The 19,799-nt window shown below is 41.7% G+C and overlaps 1 protein-coding gene across 1 annotated transcript in view; it reads left to right on the forward strand.

The window, feature by feature from the left end:
* Nucleotides 1-19,799, forward strand: part of GREB1L (growth regulation by estrogen in breast cancer-like) — a 225,419-nt gene that overhangs the window by 177,194 nt on the left and 28,426 nt on the right. Inside the window, exons 16-19 of the mRNA XM_010828983.1 lie at nucleotides 8,733-8,913; nucleotides 10,606-10,798; nucleotides 14,529-14,662; nucleotides 18,640-18,979. Coding sequence (XP_010827285.1) covers nucleotides 8,733-8,913; nucleotides 10,606-10,798; nucleotides 14,529-14,662; nucleotides 18,640-18,979 — 848 coding nt within the window. The remainder of the gene's footprint in view (nucleotides 1-8,732; nucleotides 8,914-10,605; nucleotides 10,799-14,528; nucleotides 14,663-18,639; nucleotides 18,980-19,799) is intronic.

Consider the following 19,799-nt stretch of genomic DNA (forward strand, 5'->3'; position numbering starts at 1 on the left):
TATAGTCCAACTCTCCCATCCATACATGACCACTGGAAAAACCATAGCTTTGACTAGACAGACCTTTGTTGGCAAAGTAATGTCTCTGCTTTTTAATATGCTGTCTAGGTTGGTCATAATTTTCCTTCCAAGGAGTAAGCGTCCTTTAATTTCATGGCTGCAGTCACCATCTGCAGTGATTCTGGAGCCCAAAAAAATAGTCTGCCACTGTTTCCCCATCTATTTGCCATGAAGTGATGGGACTGGATTCCATGACTATACTACAATTAAAATTCATTAAAAAAATACAAATCTAACCTGTGTACTAGAGAGTATTATATCAATGTTAGTTCAGTTCTTTGGACATGATAATGATAGTTTAGTTATGTAGGAGAATGCCATTGCTTTTAAGAAGTACACATTGAGGTATATAGGGTTGAATATTACATGTGACTTAACTTCCAAATTTTTCAGCAAGAATAACAACAATGGATAAAAATGAAGAGAAAAAGCAAATATAGCAAAATATTAACAATTAGTGGAACTCATTGAAAGGTATATAGGTATTTCTTGCACTAGTCTTTCAACTTTTCTATAGTAGTCAAAGTAGAAAGTGATGGGAAAATAGTTACAGTATTTTGATGATATATCCATCAAATAGATTTTGTATGGCTATTAATGTCTTCTAAGAATTTCTAAAACAGGGGTATATATTTATTTTCCCCCTTTTAAGAAATTTTAAATATTGAACAGATCAAATTTATAAATTTTGTAAGAGATATTAAAAATTACAATATAGGGAACACACCACGTTCCCATCAAAATATGTTACTCTTGTTCCCTGCTCCATGCTAACATTCATCTTCTTTGAAAGGTAACCATTATGCTGAGTTTTGTGTTTATTATTCCCTTGTTTCATTTATAGTTTTGCCATGGTACAAAACTCCTAAATAGTGTATTGTATAATTTTGTATCCTTTAATCCTTTCTCTAAGTGCATTTGTCTGTAATTTCCTTTTTATACTCAACATATGTTTCTGTGATTAATCCTGTTGTCGTGTGTAACTGTAATTTACTAATTTTGCTGCTTTTTAGTATTCCATTATATGAACACACATTTTAAGAAATTCATTTCTGCTACTGATAGACATTTAAGTTGTTTCTATTTTATTTCAAGCAGTGCTGGTACACAGGTACACAGTTTCTCGGAGTAGAATTGTTGGGGCATAGATTGTGTATGCTTATCAACCTTACTAAAATAATGCTACATTTTTTTTCCCAAGGTGATTGGTTATATTTTACATTCCCACCAGCAGTGTGTCTCAGTTGCAAATATTTTATATGGTTGTGCTTCTTTTTAAGTTTTATTTTTAATTTTAAAATACTGCAAAAAAAGTTACAGAAACATCGCAAGAAATCCAAAACTGACATTTAAAAGAATTCCATTTATTATAGCATCAAAAAGAATAAAACACTTAGGAGTATATTTGATGAAAGAAGTGTGAAACTTATCCTCTTAAAACCAGAAAATACTGTTGAAAGAAAATTTAAAAGACCTAAATAAGTGGGAAGACATTGTATGTTCATGAATTGGAAGACATTAATTTTTTTATTGTTTATTTGTTTTTGGTTGCGCGGGGTCTTTGTTGCCATGTGGGCTTTCTCTAGTTTCGGTGAGCAAGGGCTAATCTTCGTGTGGAACGTGAACCTCTCATTGCAGTGGCTTCTCTGGTTTCACAGCACAGGCTCTGGGGCTGCTGGCTCAGTAGTTGTGGCACATGGGTTTTATGCCACATGTGGCACATGGGCACGTGCTCTGCAGCACGTGGAATCTTTCCAGACCCCCAGGTATTGAACCCATATCCCCTACATTGGCAGATGGTTCCTATCTACTCTACCACCAGGGAAGTCCCATTAATATTTTTAAGAATGACATTATTCCCCAAATTGTTCTACAGATTCGATGCATTCCCTATCAAAATGCCAGCTGACTTTTTTGCATAAATTAACCAGCTGATTCTAAATTTCATGTGGAAATTCAAGGGACCCAGAATACCCAAAACAATATTTAAAAAGAAGAACAAAGTTGGAAGACTGACTGGCCCATGTTAAAACTTAATCCAAAGCTATAGTGTTTAGACATTGTGGTACTGGCATAAAGATAGACATATAAGTCAATGGGTAGAGTGGAGAGAGTCCAGAAAGAACTCTTCCTATCTATGGTCAACTGAACTTTTACAAGGTGGCCAAAACCATTCAATGGGGAAAGTAATCTTTTTGACAAATAGTGCTGGGCAACTGGATATCCACGTGCAAAAGAATGAAGTTGGACCTTTACCTCACAAACAAAAAGCAATAAAATGGATCAAAGACCTAAATGTAAGACCTAAAACAACAAAATTCTTAGGAGAAAACATGGGTGTAAACCTTCATCACTTTGGATCAAACAATGATTTCTCAGATAAGACTCCAAGAACACCATCACCACTGCCGCTACCAGCAACAACAGACAGATGGACGGGACACGGTTAGATCCCTGGGTTGCGAAGGTCCCCTGGAGAAGGGAATGGCTACCCACTCCAGTGTTCTGGCCTGGAGAATTCCATGGACTGCATAGTCCATGGACTTGCAAAGAATTGAACATGACTGAGCAACTTTCACTTTCACCATCAAAATTAAAAACCTTTGGGGACCTCTTTGGTGGTCCAGTGGCTAAGACTCTCTTTGCCAATGCAGGGGATTGGGTTCAATCCCTGGTCAGGGAACTAGATCCTTCATGCCACAATTAAGTTCTCATGTTGCAACTAAAGATCCCACAGGGTGCAACAACTACAACAGAAGAAGAGATCCCGTATGCAGCAACCAAGATAGAAACTCCCGAGTCCTGCCACCAAGACCTGGTGCAGCCTAAATAAGTACATAATTTAAAAAAAATTTAACAGTATTTGTGCTTCAAAGGGTACCATCAAGAAAATGAAGAGAACTCACAAAATGGGAGAAATTATTTGCAAATCATATTTGTGATAGGGACTTATACTATTTAAAGACCTGTTATAACTCAATGATGAAAAGACAAATAGCCTAATTAAGATATGGGTAAAGGATCTGAATGGGCAAATATCCAAAGAAGATATCCATATGGCCAATGAGCACATGGAAAGATGCTCAACACCGTTAGGCAGTTGGAGAAATGAAAATCAAAACCACAATGAATAAATACTAGTTCACACCCACTAAGAGTGCGATAAGCAAAAACAGAGAGGATAGCAAGTAATATGAAGAGAAACTGGAACTGTATTTATTGTTACTGGTATGTAATTGCTCAGCACACAGAGGTAGAAAATATATGTATGTATATTAAGCTAGGCATATATATAGCCCCCAGGCTCCTCTGTCTGTGGGATTTTCTAGGCAAGAATACTGGAGTGGGGTGCCATTTCCTTCTCCAGGGCATCTTCCCCACCCAGAGATTGAACCCTCGCCTCTTGGGTCTTCTGCATTGACAGGCAGGTTCTTTACCACTAGCGCCACCTGGGAAGCCCTATATATAGACTCAGATACCTCTTTATTTCTATATCTATATACTGATCTTGCCAATTCCATATGAACACTGCAAGATGCTTTTTATATTTTTATTGGAGTATAATTGCTTTACAATGTTGTGTTAGTTTCAGCCGTACAAAGAAGTGAATCAGCTATATATATATATATCCTCTCCCTCTTGGATCTCCCTCCCATATACAATGGAATATTACACAGTCATAAAGAGGCACAAAATTGGGTCATTTGTAGAGATGTGGATGGACCTGGGGTCTATCATACAGAGTGAAGCAAGGTTCCTTTTAGTCCTTCTTGTGTCTTTATTTGTGACTTCTTTCTCTGACAGGGGAACCTAGTTCTTGTTATCTACAATGTACATATTCACTTCTTTGATTTTTTTCTAGAAGGTATGCAATTGCCAATCCACACTGATTTGTTTTACTTAGACTTGCTCTTCTCATGCTCACCTTTTCAGGATGGTGATGTTCGGTTTCATTTGTTACCATTTGGATTCCCTGTTGCCTGCCTCTCCTCCTTTCTGACTCCACTCTCCCATCCCCCATTCCATTCTTGATTAACTTTTTTCTGTGGTTTTAAGAGCCAAAGTTACACAAGGTGGTACATTCAGAGAAGCGTCCCTTCCCTCCTCATACTTACCCATTCTCATTCTCACTTCTTTACACCGCTTTCCCATCCACTCTCCTACTGGTAACCAATCTCTTTAGTTTCTGGTTTATCCTTCTTGAATTTGCTTTGCAGAAATGCTAACATACATAAGTCTGTCTTTCATCTACTTCTTCCTTACAATTATCTTGTTTGTTAAAAATTTTTATTAATTTGATATGCTTCCATTTTATATGCTTCTTATTTGTATTTCCCTTTTTATTAATGAGATTGAACATCTTTTCAGATGTTTATTGGCCATTTGGGTTTCTTCTAGGAAATGCCTGCTCAAGTTTTTTTGCCCTTCTTGGATTTATAGGAGCAATTTCTCTATTCTGAATACTAATCCTTTTTAGAAATACTAGTTAAAGATTTGGAAGGCTCATATTTTTGTTTATAATATCTTTGATGAATGAACTTACCTGAATCTTAAAGTTTATCTATCCTTTGGCCTTTTGTGTTTCAGAAATCCTTTATGAGGTCACACACTTATTCTCCTTCATTGTCTCATAAAAGTTTTAGAGTTTTGTCTTTCACATTTAATCCACCTAAATTTCTTTTTTTTTAAATATCAAGTAAGGTAAGAGCCAATATTCTGTTTTCTTCAGTGCTGGTTATTAAAGAGTCCATTCCTTACCATTGATGTACATTGCAAGCTTTATCATAAATCAGGTTTTTACATGCATGGGGGTCTGTTTTCAGGGTTTGCCCCATGCCAAAACATGGGGCAAATACATAATAATTTTGTATACAAAATAATACAGCTGATAATTCTTGGTCTCTGGGTAGATAGATCTCTCCCACCTTTTCTACTTCAGAGCTGCCTTGACTATTCTTGTTTTTTTGCTCTGCCATATACATTTTAAAAATAATTTTAACTATATTTTATGATATAGTTCTATTTAAGTTTTCTTTAATGTCATTAATCAGAGAAGGCAATGGCACCCCACTCCAGTACTTTTGCCTAGAAAATCCCATGGATGGAGGAGCCTGATAGGCTGCAGTCCATGGGGTTGCGAAGAGTCGGACACGACTGAGCAACTTCACTTTCACTTTTCACTTTCATGCATTGGAGAAGGAAATGGCAACCCACTCCAGGGTTCTTGCCTGGAGAATCCCAGGGATGGGGGAGCCTGGTGGGCTGCCGTCTATGGGGTTGCACAGAGTCGGACACGACTGAAGCGACTTAGCAGCAGCAGCAGCAGCAATGTCATTAATAGTTTCATTTTCTCCACAAAGGTTTTACATATATTTTATAAGATTTATTCCTAAACAGTATTTTTTTGACATCATTGAAAATGGTTTTTTAAAAATACATTTCCTGTTTGTTTTTGGTATATAGAAATCCAACTAATTTTTATAAATTGATTTTGAATCCATCAACTTAACTAAATTCTTATTAATTAATTTATCTGTGGATGATTTTGTGTTTGCTACCAAAATATATTATTAGTAAAGAATGATAGTTTTGTTTCTTTCTCTTTTGTTTTTGAGTAATTGATTGTTCCATTTATTTCTAAATATAGTAGATGCACAAGAAACTTTTATTGAGTTGAAATAAAATGCCTGTAATAGTGCCATTAACACCTCTTGAAAGAGGCCCTCTGAAGGAAGAGACCATACCCATTTTTGTTTTACATTGACTAAGGAGAAGCTGTGAAGGGAGAAAGGAATTAGACTGGAATATTAAATTATATTCTGTTTACATTTTAATTAATATACATGGTGTAAGACCACCAGGTTCTATGAAAGGATAGTGTATCATTAGACTGGTTGTAGATGGTTTTATTTCTCACTTTGCAGTTATAGGTGAAAAAGGTCAGGATATACAATTGCAAAATATGAGCTAGGTAGAAGAATATCCATTTTAAAAAAACAGGAAGAAATGCACAAAAATGTTTGCAGTTCTTATTTCAAGTTAAAGAATCATGGATGATTTTTTTCTTCTTTTTTAATATATCTCTATACTTTCCAGTTTTCCCAAGATGAGTATCTATCACTTTCATAACCAGGAAAGAAACAAAACTTAACACTAAAAGCAAGTCTAAAACAAAATTTAAAGGTAAGGATGATCTACTAAAAATGTCCAGTTAGAGCTAAAACAATCAAGAACATCTGATGTGCCTCCTTCCACCCAGACACACCACTGCAGAGCCAGCTGGCTGCACAGGCTAACACACCGTGTTATGTCTAAGAGAACGACCTCGGAAATGTGTGGAACTTTACTTTCCGTTAAGGGCGTGTATGGACCTGATGTGAAAAAGTCATACACAATTGGTCTTCATTTCATTTGTTTTGAAATGTGATCAGCTCAGTTATCCACAAAATATATTTTTCCTTTTCGTGAATTATTTATCACATTTTCATATTTAGAGATTTTTAACTTGCACTGCTTGTTTCCTAAGGATAAATTTAGGAAATACAGGCTAATTTTCAGCTGGCTCTACTCTCCGCATTTTTACAAAAAGGAAACAGAAGCCCCCAAAGATTAAGTAGGTCCTTTCTCTGTGCCTCTGCTCAGCTCCTCCCTTCAAAGGGCTTTGTCTCTCATCATATACTTGTCAAAAATATCCGTCTTCTCCATCATAAGATCCATGAGATTAAGATCTTTGTCCTGCCCTCCTGTGTATCCCCAAGCCTAGCACAGTACCTGACATACCTGATACATAATAGATGTTGAATAAACCTCTACTGAATGTTAAATACACTTTATAAGCAATTCACTTTCCAAGAAATCAGGCTACCTGCCAAATTAAATATCTGATTGATGGCTTTTGGAAATAGTCACAACAGCTTTTGACTACATTTGGGTGGAAATTGAAAACAATCTCTGAGTAAAGAAAAAAGTTAGAAAAAAGTTTCAAAATCTTTGACTAATGAAAAAAGTTTGAAAGCAAAATTACCTTTCTGTTTACCTTTTCCAGTATAGTGAATGTTTCATATTGTAAAACATTTTTCTTACTTTCCTTTATACCATTTAGAGCTGTTAATATTATGGCATCTAGATGCTAAGTGTATGTAGTTGTTAATTGAGCTGGTTTTATATGAAAAAAATTGATTAATGAAACTAAGTCAACATAATTTGTAAAAGTTCTTCATTTCGCTTGTTTATCTTTCTTAATTTAAAACTTTTTTCCACACAGTTGGGACTGATGGATGTGGTTGATATTGGATGTTAAATGAATATGCTTGGAAGATCATATCTAACCCCCAAATGTGACATATCTAACCCCAAATCAGTCTTCTGGTTCCTCCTCAGAGGGTCATAGGCTTGAGTCACAAGGTCCTCCTCTCAGAGGGCTGAGTGTCTGGGGGTGGGCGACGGAGTGCTGTGCACTCTTGTTTGGGGGCAGTATTTTTCCCAGCTGTATTGAGCCATAAAGAACAAATTTGTAAGTTTAAGGTATACAATGTGATGTTTTAATGCATGTATATATTGTGAAACGTTCACCATGGTAAGGTTAGTAAATACATCCTTCACCTCACATAATTACCACTTTGTCTATTCATTTTAAAGGAGGATTTGGTGTTTTAATTATAACAGCTTCTTGCGCCTAGACCTATTTTAGATGTTTGTATGTAGAAGTAATTTTACTATAGACAGAGATAATGACACAGTTTTAAAGTTGTACAGTTTCTAACATTTTGAAAAGGTAGTTTTCTTGAGTAATTCAGTTCATTCTTTTGATTTGGCACATAATCCCACTTTCATTGAGGTCTTCCCATACTTTGTATCGGAGAAGGCAATGGCACCCCACTCCAGTACTCTTGCCTGGAAAATCCATGGACGGAGGAGCCTGGGAGGCTGCAGTCCATGGGGTTGCTAAGAGTTGAACACGACTGAGCGACTTCACTTGCACTTTTCACTTTCACGCATTGGAGAAGGAAATGGCAACCCACTCCAGGGTTCTTGCCTGGAGAATCCCAGGGACGGGGGAGCCTGGTGGGCTGCCGTCTCTGGGGTCGCACAGAGTCGGACACGACTGAAGCGACTTAGCAGCAGCAGCAGCATACTTTGTATACTGTGCAACACTGGCACTGTATAAAATGAGTAAAATACCACCTTAAAAAAGCTCATGATCTGCCTGTGGTATCTTTGGACATTACATTTTATTTTCCTTTTTTCTTATATGTGTTATGTTGCTAAATTTGGGGTAAGGGAAACTTGCACTGTTATATTAATTTGGCCGAGAGCTGTAGCCCAAAGCTTCATTTTTTTCCCCGCAGTGGCCTATAGTAGCTTTTAGCTGAGCACTTCACATAGAAATAGAGTTTGACTGGACAGAGGTCTCATTATTCAAGCTTCTACTTAATGTATCGGATTGGTCCCTGGTGTCATTTGTACGTGGCATGGGAGGTCAGTTGTGGTATTCTAAAGAAAAGGAAAGCTGATACTTCCTCCTCAAATGGTGGTGGGCAATATGGAAAAGGAAAGCTATCCACTCTGTAAATCTCTCTATATATGGTTAGTACTCAGTAAATCAGTTGACACTAAAGTTTATCTCATAGATATGTACATAAAAAAGATAATCTCTGTTTTCTTCTTGGCAGGTGTCCTTGTAGACTTGGGTCTGGAGGAAAATGGGACAGCCTATCAGAGAGCAGAGAAATATGTTGTTCGTCTAGACAATGAGATACAAACCAAGTTTGAAGTTTTTATGAGAAGGGTGAAGCAGAACCCGTACACGCTGTTCGTGCTAGTCCATGACAACTCCCATGTGGAACTAACGAGGTGATTGCTTCAGAGTGAGCAAATACAATCTTTCTTCTCCAACAGTAAGGGTTATGTAATAAATGATTTAAAAGGTGGTCATTTGAAATCCCAGAGACCCCACCGTTTGGCATCTTCTCATGGGTAACTCATTCCCGCCCTTGCCTTGCTCTCCCAATGTTTCTGACTACTTCAATGTTGATGTTAACTATACTGTGGGTGAATTTTCAAAAATTCAAAATTTCAAGTTCCTGTTAAAATTCCCTCTTAAGAGCACCTTGGGACTTGGCTGCTCCAAGGAAAGGGTGACAGCAAGGAGGAGCTGGTGAGCGGCCTCCCAGAAGGTCCACGTGCTTTCCTGTCGCCGCCGTTCTTCCTCCCTGGTTCTTCTCCTTCCCTCCCTTTCCGGGCCCTCTTTCCCTTCCTCTCCTGCTATTTCTCCTCCTCCTTACCTTTCTCTCTTCCCTCTTCCCTTTAACAGCAGTAGGGATGCCACTTCAGTGACCTGAGAGCATTTTCAGAATCTTCCACAATTTACAGTTTAAACCAGAGAACATTCTCTTTATGGGCTTTTTAATGAAAGAGTAGTATGGTGGTGTGATGGAGTCAGATCAAATCACAGGACTTATCTGGTAGGGGGTATCTTTGTTGCTATGGATTGAAAAAAGCAAACTTTTTTTTTTTAAGGGAAAATAGTTGTCACATATTACATATCATGGTTTGTCCGAACCAGGTAGGGAGAGGGAAATTTTAGCATCTTCAAGCACTCACAGACTTTCTTTTCTCGGGACACACTGAGGTTAGGCATCTGGATTTTGTTTTTTGATCTATGATAGAGATGTTAGAATTACAAAAGCACTTGTTCAGAAGCTAGAATGTGCTTGGTACTCCACAATCTGGTCTAGAGCCCTAGGCAGGTATAAGTAAGATCTTGCATAACTTGTTAGATTTGCAAAGAAGGACAGAGGGGTGAGAAGAGGGTAGGAAAGGTAAAGAAAAGAAATTTTGCCCACATCCTGTTCAGTTACTGCTTGTGTTCTACGAGCAGAAATAGCTCACTGACCTTATATACCTCATCTTTGAAACCTCTGAGGGTTTCACACTGAATCTCTCTGTTTAATTCTCATGGGCATTGAGATTACTTCTTTGACTATAAATATATACATATGGTTTTGAGGCTGCACGGAAACCTGGTATATCCACACTGAATAAAAGTGTGGGTGGTAGGGAGGGGGCAGGAGGAGCCCTCTGCATGGTCTAGCAGCCTCAAGGGAAGAAGGAAAGTGTATTAACACAGCAAGGATTCCTTGTCATTTGGGGAATCTCTCTAGGGGCACAGATCATTGCTCAGTTATAAGCATCATTTTTTGATGGAGAGCTCTCTTACACTGGTGGGGCTTTCAAACTAAAATGATCCACCTCAAGCTACAGATTTGGATATCTTTGGCTTGGATAATGGAGTTTAGACTTCAAGGCGTATTAGGGACAAACTGAAAAAGGAAAAAAAAAATTCCCTGAAAGCTGTCTGAAAGGGGTAAGAAAGAGGGTTATTTCTGCTCTTCCACATCAAATGCTGGTTGTTTCCACTGCTGCTCTCAGTTAATAAGAACTGAAAAAAATAAGAGCTAAGACATGACCTCTATTTTGCTCTCTGATTGTGCATCTAGTCACTTAAATGAGGAGGTGTTAATGTGACTTTCAATGTCTCTACAGTGTCATGTCGGGCTCTTTGTCACATGGCGAGCCCGGCCATGGATTGGCTGACAGGGTCATTAACGGCAGAGAGGTTCTGGAAGCTTTCAACCTCCTGGTGCTCCAGGTCACCTCCTGTCCATACACTCTGCAGACCCAACAGTCCCGAATCAGCACCAGCAACGAGGTGCACTGGATGCAGCTGGACAGCACAGTGAGTCTCTTCCCCGCCTTCTGCCAGGCGTGTTCCCAGTCCCCTCGGGAGCAGAACAGCATCAGAAAACATGGCCAAAAGCCTTATGGGTGCTTTAGCTTCTAAAAGTTCCATATACTTACAATTAGTATTCACTAAAGGCTAAAGAATGGGCTTCCCAGGTGACTCAGTGGTAAAGAATCGCCTGCCAATGCAGGAGACTTCGGTTTTAATCCCTGGGTTGGAAAAATCCCCTGGAGAAGGAAATGGCAGCCCACTCCAGTATTGTTGCCTGGAGAATCCCGTGGACAGAGGAGCCTGGTGGGCTACAGTCCATGAGGTTGTAAAGAGTCAGACACGACTGAGTGACTAAACAATAAGAACAACAAAAGCTAGTGAATAGTGTTCTCTATAAATTTGATTCGGTGGGCTCTACTTTAGGTTATCATGCAGATACAAAATTATCCACCTGTGTAGTTTGTCCCCCTAAAATGTAACATGATCTGACATAATTATCAATATCCTGGATTAGTTCTGTGCTTTTGAATGATTCATTCTGAGACTTCCCTGGTGGTTCAGTTGTTAAGGCTGTCTTCCAGTGCAGGGCGTGTGGGTTCCATCCCTGGTCAGATAGCTAATGCCTTGTGGCCAAAAAACCAAAACATAAAACAGAAGCAATACTGTAACAAATTCAATAAAGACTTTAAAAAACTCCACATCAAAAAAAAAAAAAAAAGAGACACACAGAGAACACAGAGAAAACAGATTGGTGGTTGCCAGTTGGTGGGGGCTGGAGGGCAGACAAAACGGGTGAAGGTGGCCAAAAGGCACCAAAATCCAGTTATAAAATGAATGGGTTCTGGGGAATAATGTACAGGAAGGTGACAGTGGTTCATAGCACTCTACGGTCCATGTGAAAATTGCTGGGAGAATAGATCTTAAAAGTTCTCACCACAAGAAAAAAAGAATTACAACCGTGTGTGGTGACGGGTGGATGTTAACTAAACTTGGTGTGGTGATAATTTCACCACATATGCAAATAGCAGATTATTATGTTGTACACGTGAAACTAATGTAATGTTCATGTCAATTATATTTCAGCAGTTTTAAAAAAGAAAAAAGTCAAGTTATACACCCTGGGTGTCAGTCACTCAGTCGTGTCTGATTCTTTTGCAACCCCAGAGACTGTATGTAGCCCACTAGGCTCCTCTGTCCATGGGATTCTCCAGACAAGAATACTGGAGTGGGTTGCCATTTCCTTCTCCAACATATACACCTTAACTAAATACAATTTTTATTTGTAAAAACAAAATGACAAACATAAAAAAGAAAAGAAAAACAAAGTAGAATAAGACAACTGCAAAAAAACCAAAGTGCTCTGTGGGTTGAAGGAGGAAAAGTGTCGCCCGTCTGAGAGCATCAGGAATGCTGACATGGAGGACAGCGCACGGGGTGGGCTCTGGAGGAGAGGGAGGACAGAGCAGACACTGCGGACAGCAGTCAGCAGCGCAGGGCCGTAGAGGAGGAAACGCCAGGTGTTTTTCAGAGGATACTTAGTGGGATTAAATGAAACCTGAAAATACACCTATGGAATCTTTGAGACCAGGCTGGGAAAGCTTACACTTGTTACACGTCGGTGAACAATTCTTTAGCAAGGGCACAGTATTATTAGAAACAGCAGAACCTACTCTTTTTTCTCTTTTGGCTGTGCACGCAGTTTGCAGGATCTTAGTTCCCAGATCAAGGATTGAACCCAGGCCATTGCAGTGAAGGTGCTGATTCCTAACCACTGGACCACCAGGGAACCCCCAGAATATGCATAATTCTTATATTTTTAGGTTCACAATTATTCACAATCACTCACAATTCACAATTATTCAATGTTAATGTTCAGCTCTGTGAATTTTCACGAACTGAACATACCCGTGGAACTAGCACCCAGATGAAAAACTAGAACATGAGCTTCCCTCCAGAGGCCAGGCACTCTGTCGCCAGAGGGAGGCACTCTTCTGGCTTGGTTTGCCTCATTTTGAATGTTATATAAATGGAATTGTGCGATAGGCACGGGCTTTCCAGGCGACGCTAGTGGTAAAGAACCTGCCTGCCAATGCAGGAGACGGAAGAGATTCGGGATTGCTCCCCAGGTTGGGAAGATCCCCTGGAAGAGGAAATGGCAGTCCACTCCAGTATTCTTACCTGGAGCATCCCATGGACAGAGAAGCCTGGTGGGCTGCAGTCCATGGGGTTACGAAGAGTTGGACACGACTAAAGTGAGGCAGACGTGCAGTAGGCACTCTGATATATATAACTTCTTTTGCTCAACATTGTGAGATTCTTTTATATTTTACATGAGTCGTGAAACACTCGTTCTTTCGGTTGTATATAGGTTACGCTGGGTGACTCACCACAGTTGATTTATTCATCCTATTCACTGATTTCAGTTGCTGCTTTGAGCATTCTAGCTCATGCCTTTTAGTAGACATCTGTGTACACTTTTGTTGGGTATGTATCTGGGAGTGAAATTGCTGAGTGCAGAGTCCAGCTTTAGTGGATACTAAGAGGCTACATTTTAAGGCAATTTATTAACTATAAGAGGTCAAGTCAAAGAGATTAGAAAGGTGGGGGTGAGTCATCTGGCTTCTCTGATAATTCAGGCTCGAATGAACGAGTACCTCAATCAGAATAGAGGTGCTGGCAATAAAGAGGATGGAAGAAATGGTAACTTTTCTAGGATTTGTTTTTTGAGGAAGAGGGGAAAAGCAGAGATATTTTTAAGGTGATGCCTTTAGTGGGAAAAGAGAAGACAGAAGGGCAGCAGACCTGTGTGTGGAGGGCAGACAAGACAGATGTGAACTGAGTGGAGGCCAGGCAAGTGTGCCGTGGCAAACACAGAGCTGGGGGAGGAACGGGGACTTTATGCTGAGGCTTTGGAATATTTTTTCAGGAATGCTGATCACTGACCGAAGCAGCTGGTAGATAAAATCATGGAAGAAAATAATGAAGAGAATGGCGGAGAGGGCAGCGAGGCCAAGGACTGAGGGTTTGGCCTCAAGAGTCCTTGGTGACCTTCCAGGGAACAGCGTCCACAGAGCAGAGGGTTGGGCTGGAGCAAAAGCAGAGATGGCAGCGCAAAGACAGGGAGTGCTAAGCTCAGGGTCACTGAGAGGCCAGGGCTCCGGGAGCGGAGATTTTTTTTTTTAAGCAGAGGAACATTTTCCCCAAAGATACAAGAATTCAGTAAATCATGTCACTTTTTTTTTTTTTAATCATGTCACTTATAATTTGTGATGCTGGGGGAGCCCAGTAGCTCTAGTTCTTCAAACCCTGCTAGCTCCAGGTGGTTCTAAGTCATCTATGTAACAAGCTGTCCCTATCATTTTGCTAAGAAAAAATAAAGAGAAGAAAAAAAAAATGAAAACATTTTATTCAGATCTTCTCACTTTTTAATTGGATTGGGGGGATTGCTGTTGAGTTATACGAGCTCTTTATAGATACTGGCTATTAACCCCTCATCAGGTAAATGGTTTGCAAGTATTTTTTGCCGTTCAGTAGGTTGCCTCTTCATTTTGTTTCCTTTGCTGTGCAGAAGCTTTTTAGTTTGATATAGTCCCACTTGCTTATTCACAATTTTTTCTAATTTTCAGGCAATAACCTGTTACAGGTCCCCCCCCCCCCGCCCCGCCGCCCGCCCCTGAAAATCAGACACCTTGTGCCCTGCCCTCACTGGGCTTTGCTCTGTGTTTTGAACCAGGAGGACGTGAGCTGTGAGGAGAAGCTGTACTTCGGCCTGAATGAGTACAGTAAATCTCTGCAGTGGGGAATCACAAGCCCCCTTCTGAGATGTGACGAGACATTTGAAAAAATGGTGAACACGCTCTTGGAGAGGTAAATAAGGACCTTCAGCCTTGTCTTTAGCTGTTCTTGTTTGTCTGAACATGCCAAACGTCTTTCTGTCAGAGTCACAGGGAATGTTGGTGGAGCCCAGGCTATGCAAATGACACTCAAGAGCAGAATAAAAACAGCCTGTCCTGACATGACCTTCCACTCAGCTGGGTTTTCTGTCATCATCCAGGACCAGCAAAGGAATCCAGTGACCCCGAGTGGGAAGGATAACCACCTTCCGTGCTCTGAATCATCTCCCAGGCAGGTTCACAGCTTCACCCAGAGATGATGCGGGCAGAGAGGGACTGGCTTATTAGAAGCCATTCCTCTGGGGTCTGGCCTCCCCCTCCCCACCATGCACCCCACACTTTTCTCCTCTTGTCTACCACAGGCAATCACCCTCAGTAAAGAAATGAAACTTTACTATGAGAGACTTGAAGTGTAAACTGGAGAACACTAAAGAATAATCAGATTGTTTGAGCTCAGTTCCAAGTGGCCCTCCTCCAGTCCCCGACTTTGGGGTAAAGTCTTACGACTCTGTCTCCTTTTTCTTCCTCAATTTCAGGTCAAACGCTGGAAGAGCAAAGGGATTTTCTGTTTTGTTTGTTCATTTGTTTTCCCCCTCTCTGATCTTGAACTACAGACTCAAAAAAAGAGGCATAAGAATTTAACCTAATAGGGAATTCCACAGCAGTCCAGTGGTTAGGACCGTGATTCGATCTGTGGTCGGGGAACTGAGATCCCTCAAGCTGGGCATGGCCAAAAAAAATAAAAGAATTTAACCTAGTAGAGGTTCCTCCCTGTCCTCCACTACAATATTCTGTCTGATCACCCAGTGATGGGGCAGTAAGGCACTCTTCGATGAGATACATTCTTATTTTTAGTAGCTCTAGTTCTTAACACTGTCTCTTATCGATCACAACCCATCTATTTAAAAGCTGCCCTATAAGATTGCTAAGAAAAAGAAATAAAGATGATCAGGGAGAAACGTCCTACCCAGCAAGTTATTGGGCGGTGTCAGGAAAAGGAACAGGCGTGCAGTGGGATTTTGTACTTTCGCAGCTGTTGGGTTTGAGAAGACATAACAGACACTGTGATGTTAATCCCCTCGTGGCACCTGTGATCTGAGATTTCTAAAACCACCTCATGAGTCTCCCTTCTAAGTGTTCCCCAACCTCCTGTTCTATCCACCAGCTTGGAACCTATCTTTTCTTTAAGTAACATCTTGGAGTTTTATAACTCATATTTTAATGGACAGTCCCATCAGCTCCTATACAACTTTTGTAATCCTTAAAAAACTATGATTATAATTGAATACAAAAAAAAAATTGGGAAAACTATTCACTTCTAAATTCATAGCTCTTTCAGTGTAAAATTTAAATGCCTGCATGTCAGATAGTAAAGAATCTGCCTGCAATGCGGGAGACCTGAGTTCATTCCCTGGGTTGGGAAAATCCCCTGGAAAGGGGATTGGCAACCCACTCCAGTATTCCTACTTGAAGAATTCCATGGACAGAGGAGTCTGGTGGGCCACAGTCCATGGGGTCACAAAGAGTCAGACACAGCTGAGCAACTAACACTTTCACTTTTCATATCAAAGTTACCCTTTGATCTAACTTTGGTTTTCTTACATGCCGCAGCAAAAAAAAAAACAGTAAGCCTTAAACTTGGATCATCTGTGCTCACTTCCTCCAGCCCAGGTCCCCCAGGCTCATAATGGCTATGATTTACTGAACACTTGAATGGAGTGGTTCAGGAGGACCGATGGAACTAAAGGAGTTCTTTACTTTTCCCCAGTCTACTAAATCTGTACCACTTGAGAAGACATTGTCAAAGAACTGAATAAAATCCACACTCTTGTCTCACTGACTGGATGATCTTAGGCAAGTAGCTGAATTTCTCCCAGTCTTTAAATCAGCATCCTTCCATGAGAAAGTGAATCAGAACCCAGGGAATCAATCCATGGTCTTTTCCAGCTCTAAGTACTTCAAAACCACAGTTAGCCATTTGCTGACCTGAACTGGTATTTGACCCTGGGCTTTCCTGTGCAAGGCTGGTGATGACTGTTTCACTTTAAATAGAATTATAAAGTGGAGCAAAGGTGAAATTGCCCTCTGGTCTACCCAGCTGCTAGGAGGCTGCCTGTGCCACCAGCGGGCATCCAGGAAGCAAGTTCATAGACCCGCCTTCCTTCTGCGGGCTCCACGGGAGGCCCAGCCAAGCTCCGGTCCAGGCCTTGCTTTCCCCAGGCCTGCTTTCTTGACCAGCACCTCTTCAGGCCTGCAAGTGGGTCCTCTTTACCCGTGTGTATTCCGTCTGTCTTCTGGCCGGGTCTTATGAGGAATAGCACATAAATGAGAGGTTTATTTTCTGCTTGCTCTGTAATTGTAAAAAAAAAAAAAAAAACCAGCCGAGTTGGTCCAGTGGAAGGTGGTGAGCAGGGAATGCTGGGGTGAGTCAAGGACACCCCTGCTGTTTATTTCCCGGGGCTCCTTTCGCCCAGGTGGATGGGAGACCACACCACTAGGGGATGCTATTTCTCCAGCTGGCTCCAAGCTTCCTCCATTTTTATGAGAAGATACTGTTATTGCCCTGACTCAATGGACAGGAGTTTGAGCAAATTCTAGGAGATGGTGAAGGACAGGAAAGCCTGATGTGCTACAGTCCCTGGGGTTGGAAAGACTCGGACACGACTTAGCGACTGAACAACAACAATCGTTATTGCTACAAGGGAGCTGACCTCAAATTAGCCATAATAATTACTCTTTTTACTCCTTATACTTAACAGACATTACATTAATGTATCGGTTTCCTCAACTATAATTTTAAGTATCAGAGAAATAAGCTACCAAGCATTCTAACCCCAGGACAGCAGCAAGAGCTTAGAGTCTGGGGATGATCCTTTACGACTCTGTGGATAGTCTGAGCGGACCAGTGCTTCTCAAGATACAGTGTGGTACAGATCACCCGGGGACCTTGTCCAGGCTGTTTCTGATTCAGTGCACATGGGGTAGGAGGGTTTGGCACATCTGACAAGCTCCCCGGTGGTGATGCTGCTGATTTAGAGACCACTCTGGGAGAAGCTAGGATCCCTAGACTGTCCCTAAGCCTCTTGAACTCAAGGTACCTATCCCAGAAGGTGTTGTGAGCTCAGCTTTTCCTTCTAGTGATGTGGGCTCCAAGGTCATTCTTTTTTAAAAGCTTTAATTTTGTGTTGGGGTATAGCCAATTAACAATGTTCTGATAGTTTTGGGTGAACAGGAAGGGACTGAGCCATACATATGCATGTATCCATTCTCCCCCAAACTCCCCTCCCATCCAGGCTGCCACAGAACATCGAGCTGAGGTCCCTGCGCTCTACAGGAGGTCTCCAAGTTCATTCTTTTTTAACAAATTTATTTATTTTTAATTGAAGGATAGTTGCTTTACAATATTGCTTTGGTTTCTGCCATATATCACCATGAATCAGCCATATGTCTCCTCCCTCTTGAATCTCCCTCCTACCTGCCATCCCATCCTACCCCTCTGGGTTGTTACCAAACCTCAGTTTGAGTTCCCTGAGTCATAGAGCAAATTTCCTCTGGCTATTTTACAAACGGTAGTGTATATGCTTCCATGCTACTCTCTCCATCCGTCCCGCCTTCTCTTTCCTCTCCCCGACCCGTGTCCATAGTCTGTTCTCTATGTCTGCATCTCCACTGCTGCCCTGCGAATAGGTTCATCGGTACCATCTTTCTAGGTTCCATATATATGTGTTAATATCCGATATTTGTTTTTCTCTTTCTGACTTCACTCTGTATAATAGGCTCTAGGTTCATCCACCTTATAAGAACTGACTCAAATCCAGGTCATTCTTGAGCTCAAGCCCACCACCCACCACTATCCGCTTCCCACCCTGCTGGGTCTCCATTCCTACCACACAGCCCTTGCGATCCCAGGCCCCACGGCCCCCACGCTAGCGCCCCTGTGTTCTGTTGAAGGTACCCGAGGCTGCATAGCATGGTGGTTCGCTGCTACCTCCTCATCCAGCAGTACTCGGAGGCTCTGATGGCTCTGACCACCGTGGCGTCCCTGCGTGACCACAGCACACCAGAGACCCTCAACATCATGGACGACCTCCTCAGCTGCCCGGGGAAGAACCGCAGTGGGCGTGGACACATGCTCATCCTCCGGGTGCCCTCTGTGCAGCTGGCGATGCTGGCCAAGGAGCGGCTGCAGGAGGTGCGCGACAAGCTGGGGCTCCAGTACCGCTTCGAGGTGGTCCTGGGGAACCCCACCTCTGAACTCAGCGTGGCAGCCCACTTTGTGGCACGACTAAAGGTTAGCAATGGACAGACCTTCGCTCCGTTTTCTAGGACCCCCCACCCCTACCCCGTGCAGGCGGCTCAGAGGCCTGCCGTTTGCTAGAGTTTTGCACAAGTGTCACGCGACTTCATGACAACGTTAAGGCTAAGCTAAGGGACGTGTCCACCTTCCTAGTTTATTAACATTCGGTCTGGGTCCCCCATGCTAGTGCATGCATGCAGTTGGTCTTCCATGCTCTCCGACTGCAGGTGCAAAAAAAAATGCGATGACCCAATTTCACCCCCTGTTTATTGACCTTGTTCAAGATTCATCTAGCCCACGGCCATCTGTTTTCTCAGAAAAAAAAAAAAGGTAAGTTGTTCTCTCGGACCTCCGTGGGGGCACGCCTTTCAATATCATCCATTCACTGAATCTTTTCTGTCCACCCAGAGTCGGTAAAGTATCCTGTTTTCTCTTCAGGGCTCACAGAGGACAACTGCCCACCCTCTTGCATGTGGATTCCCCAACAGTTTGCTGTCTCTTTGTACTTGCTTTGGCCCCAAGCGCGGGCTGGACTGAGACTCTTCCAAGCCTGTGCATGGCTAAGTTCCCCACCCCTCTGCACGGGGAAGGCATTGCTTTTTCTGAACCCCTCCTGTCAGGTGTGGTGGGCGGGGGAGACTTCTTTGATCAACTAACCTAAGTCCCTACCTCATGCCCCGCTCAGATTTTTCTGGGGACTCTTCTAATCCAATGTGTCCCAGCCCTTTGACAGCACTTAATGAAATTCTGCACACCAATAGGTGCGGTACCGAGCAAGGTGCTCTATGTCTGGGTTAGATCAACATGGTTTCTG

This window comes from Bison bison, unplaced genomic scaffold (genome assembly GCF_000754665.1).
Source record: "Bison bison bison isolate TAMUID 2011002044 unplaced genomic scaffold, Bison_UMD1.0 scf7180017864498, whole genome shotgun sequence".
Lineage (NCBI taxonomy): Eukaryota > Metazoa > Chordata > Mammalia > Artiodactyla > Bovidae > Bison > Bison bison.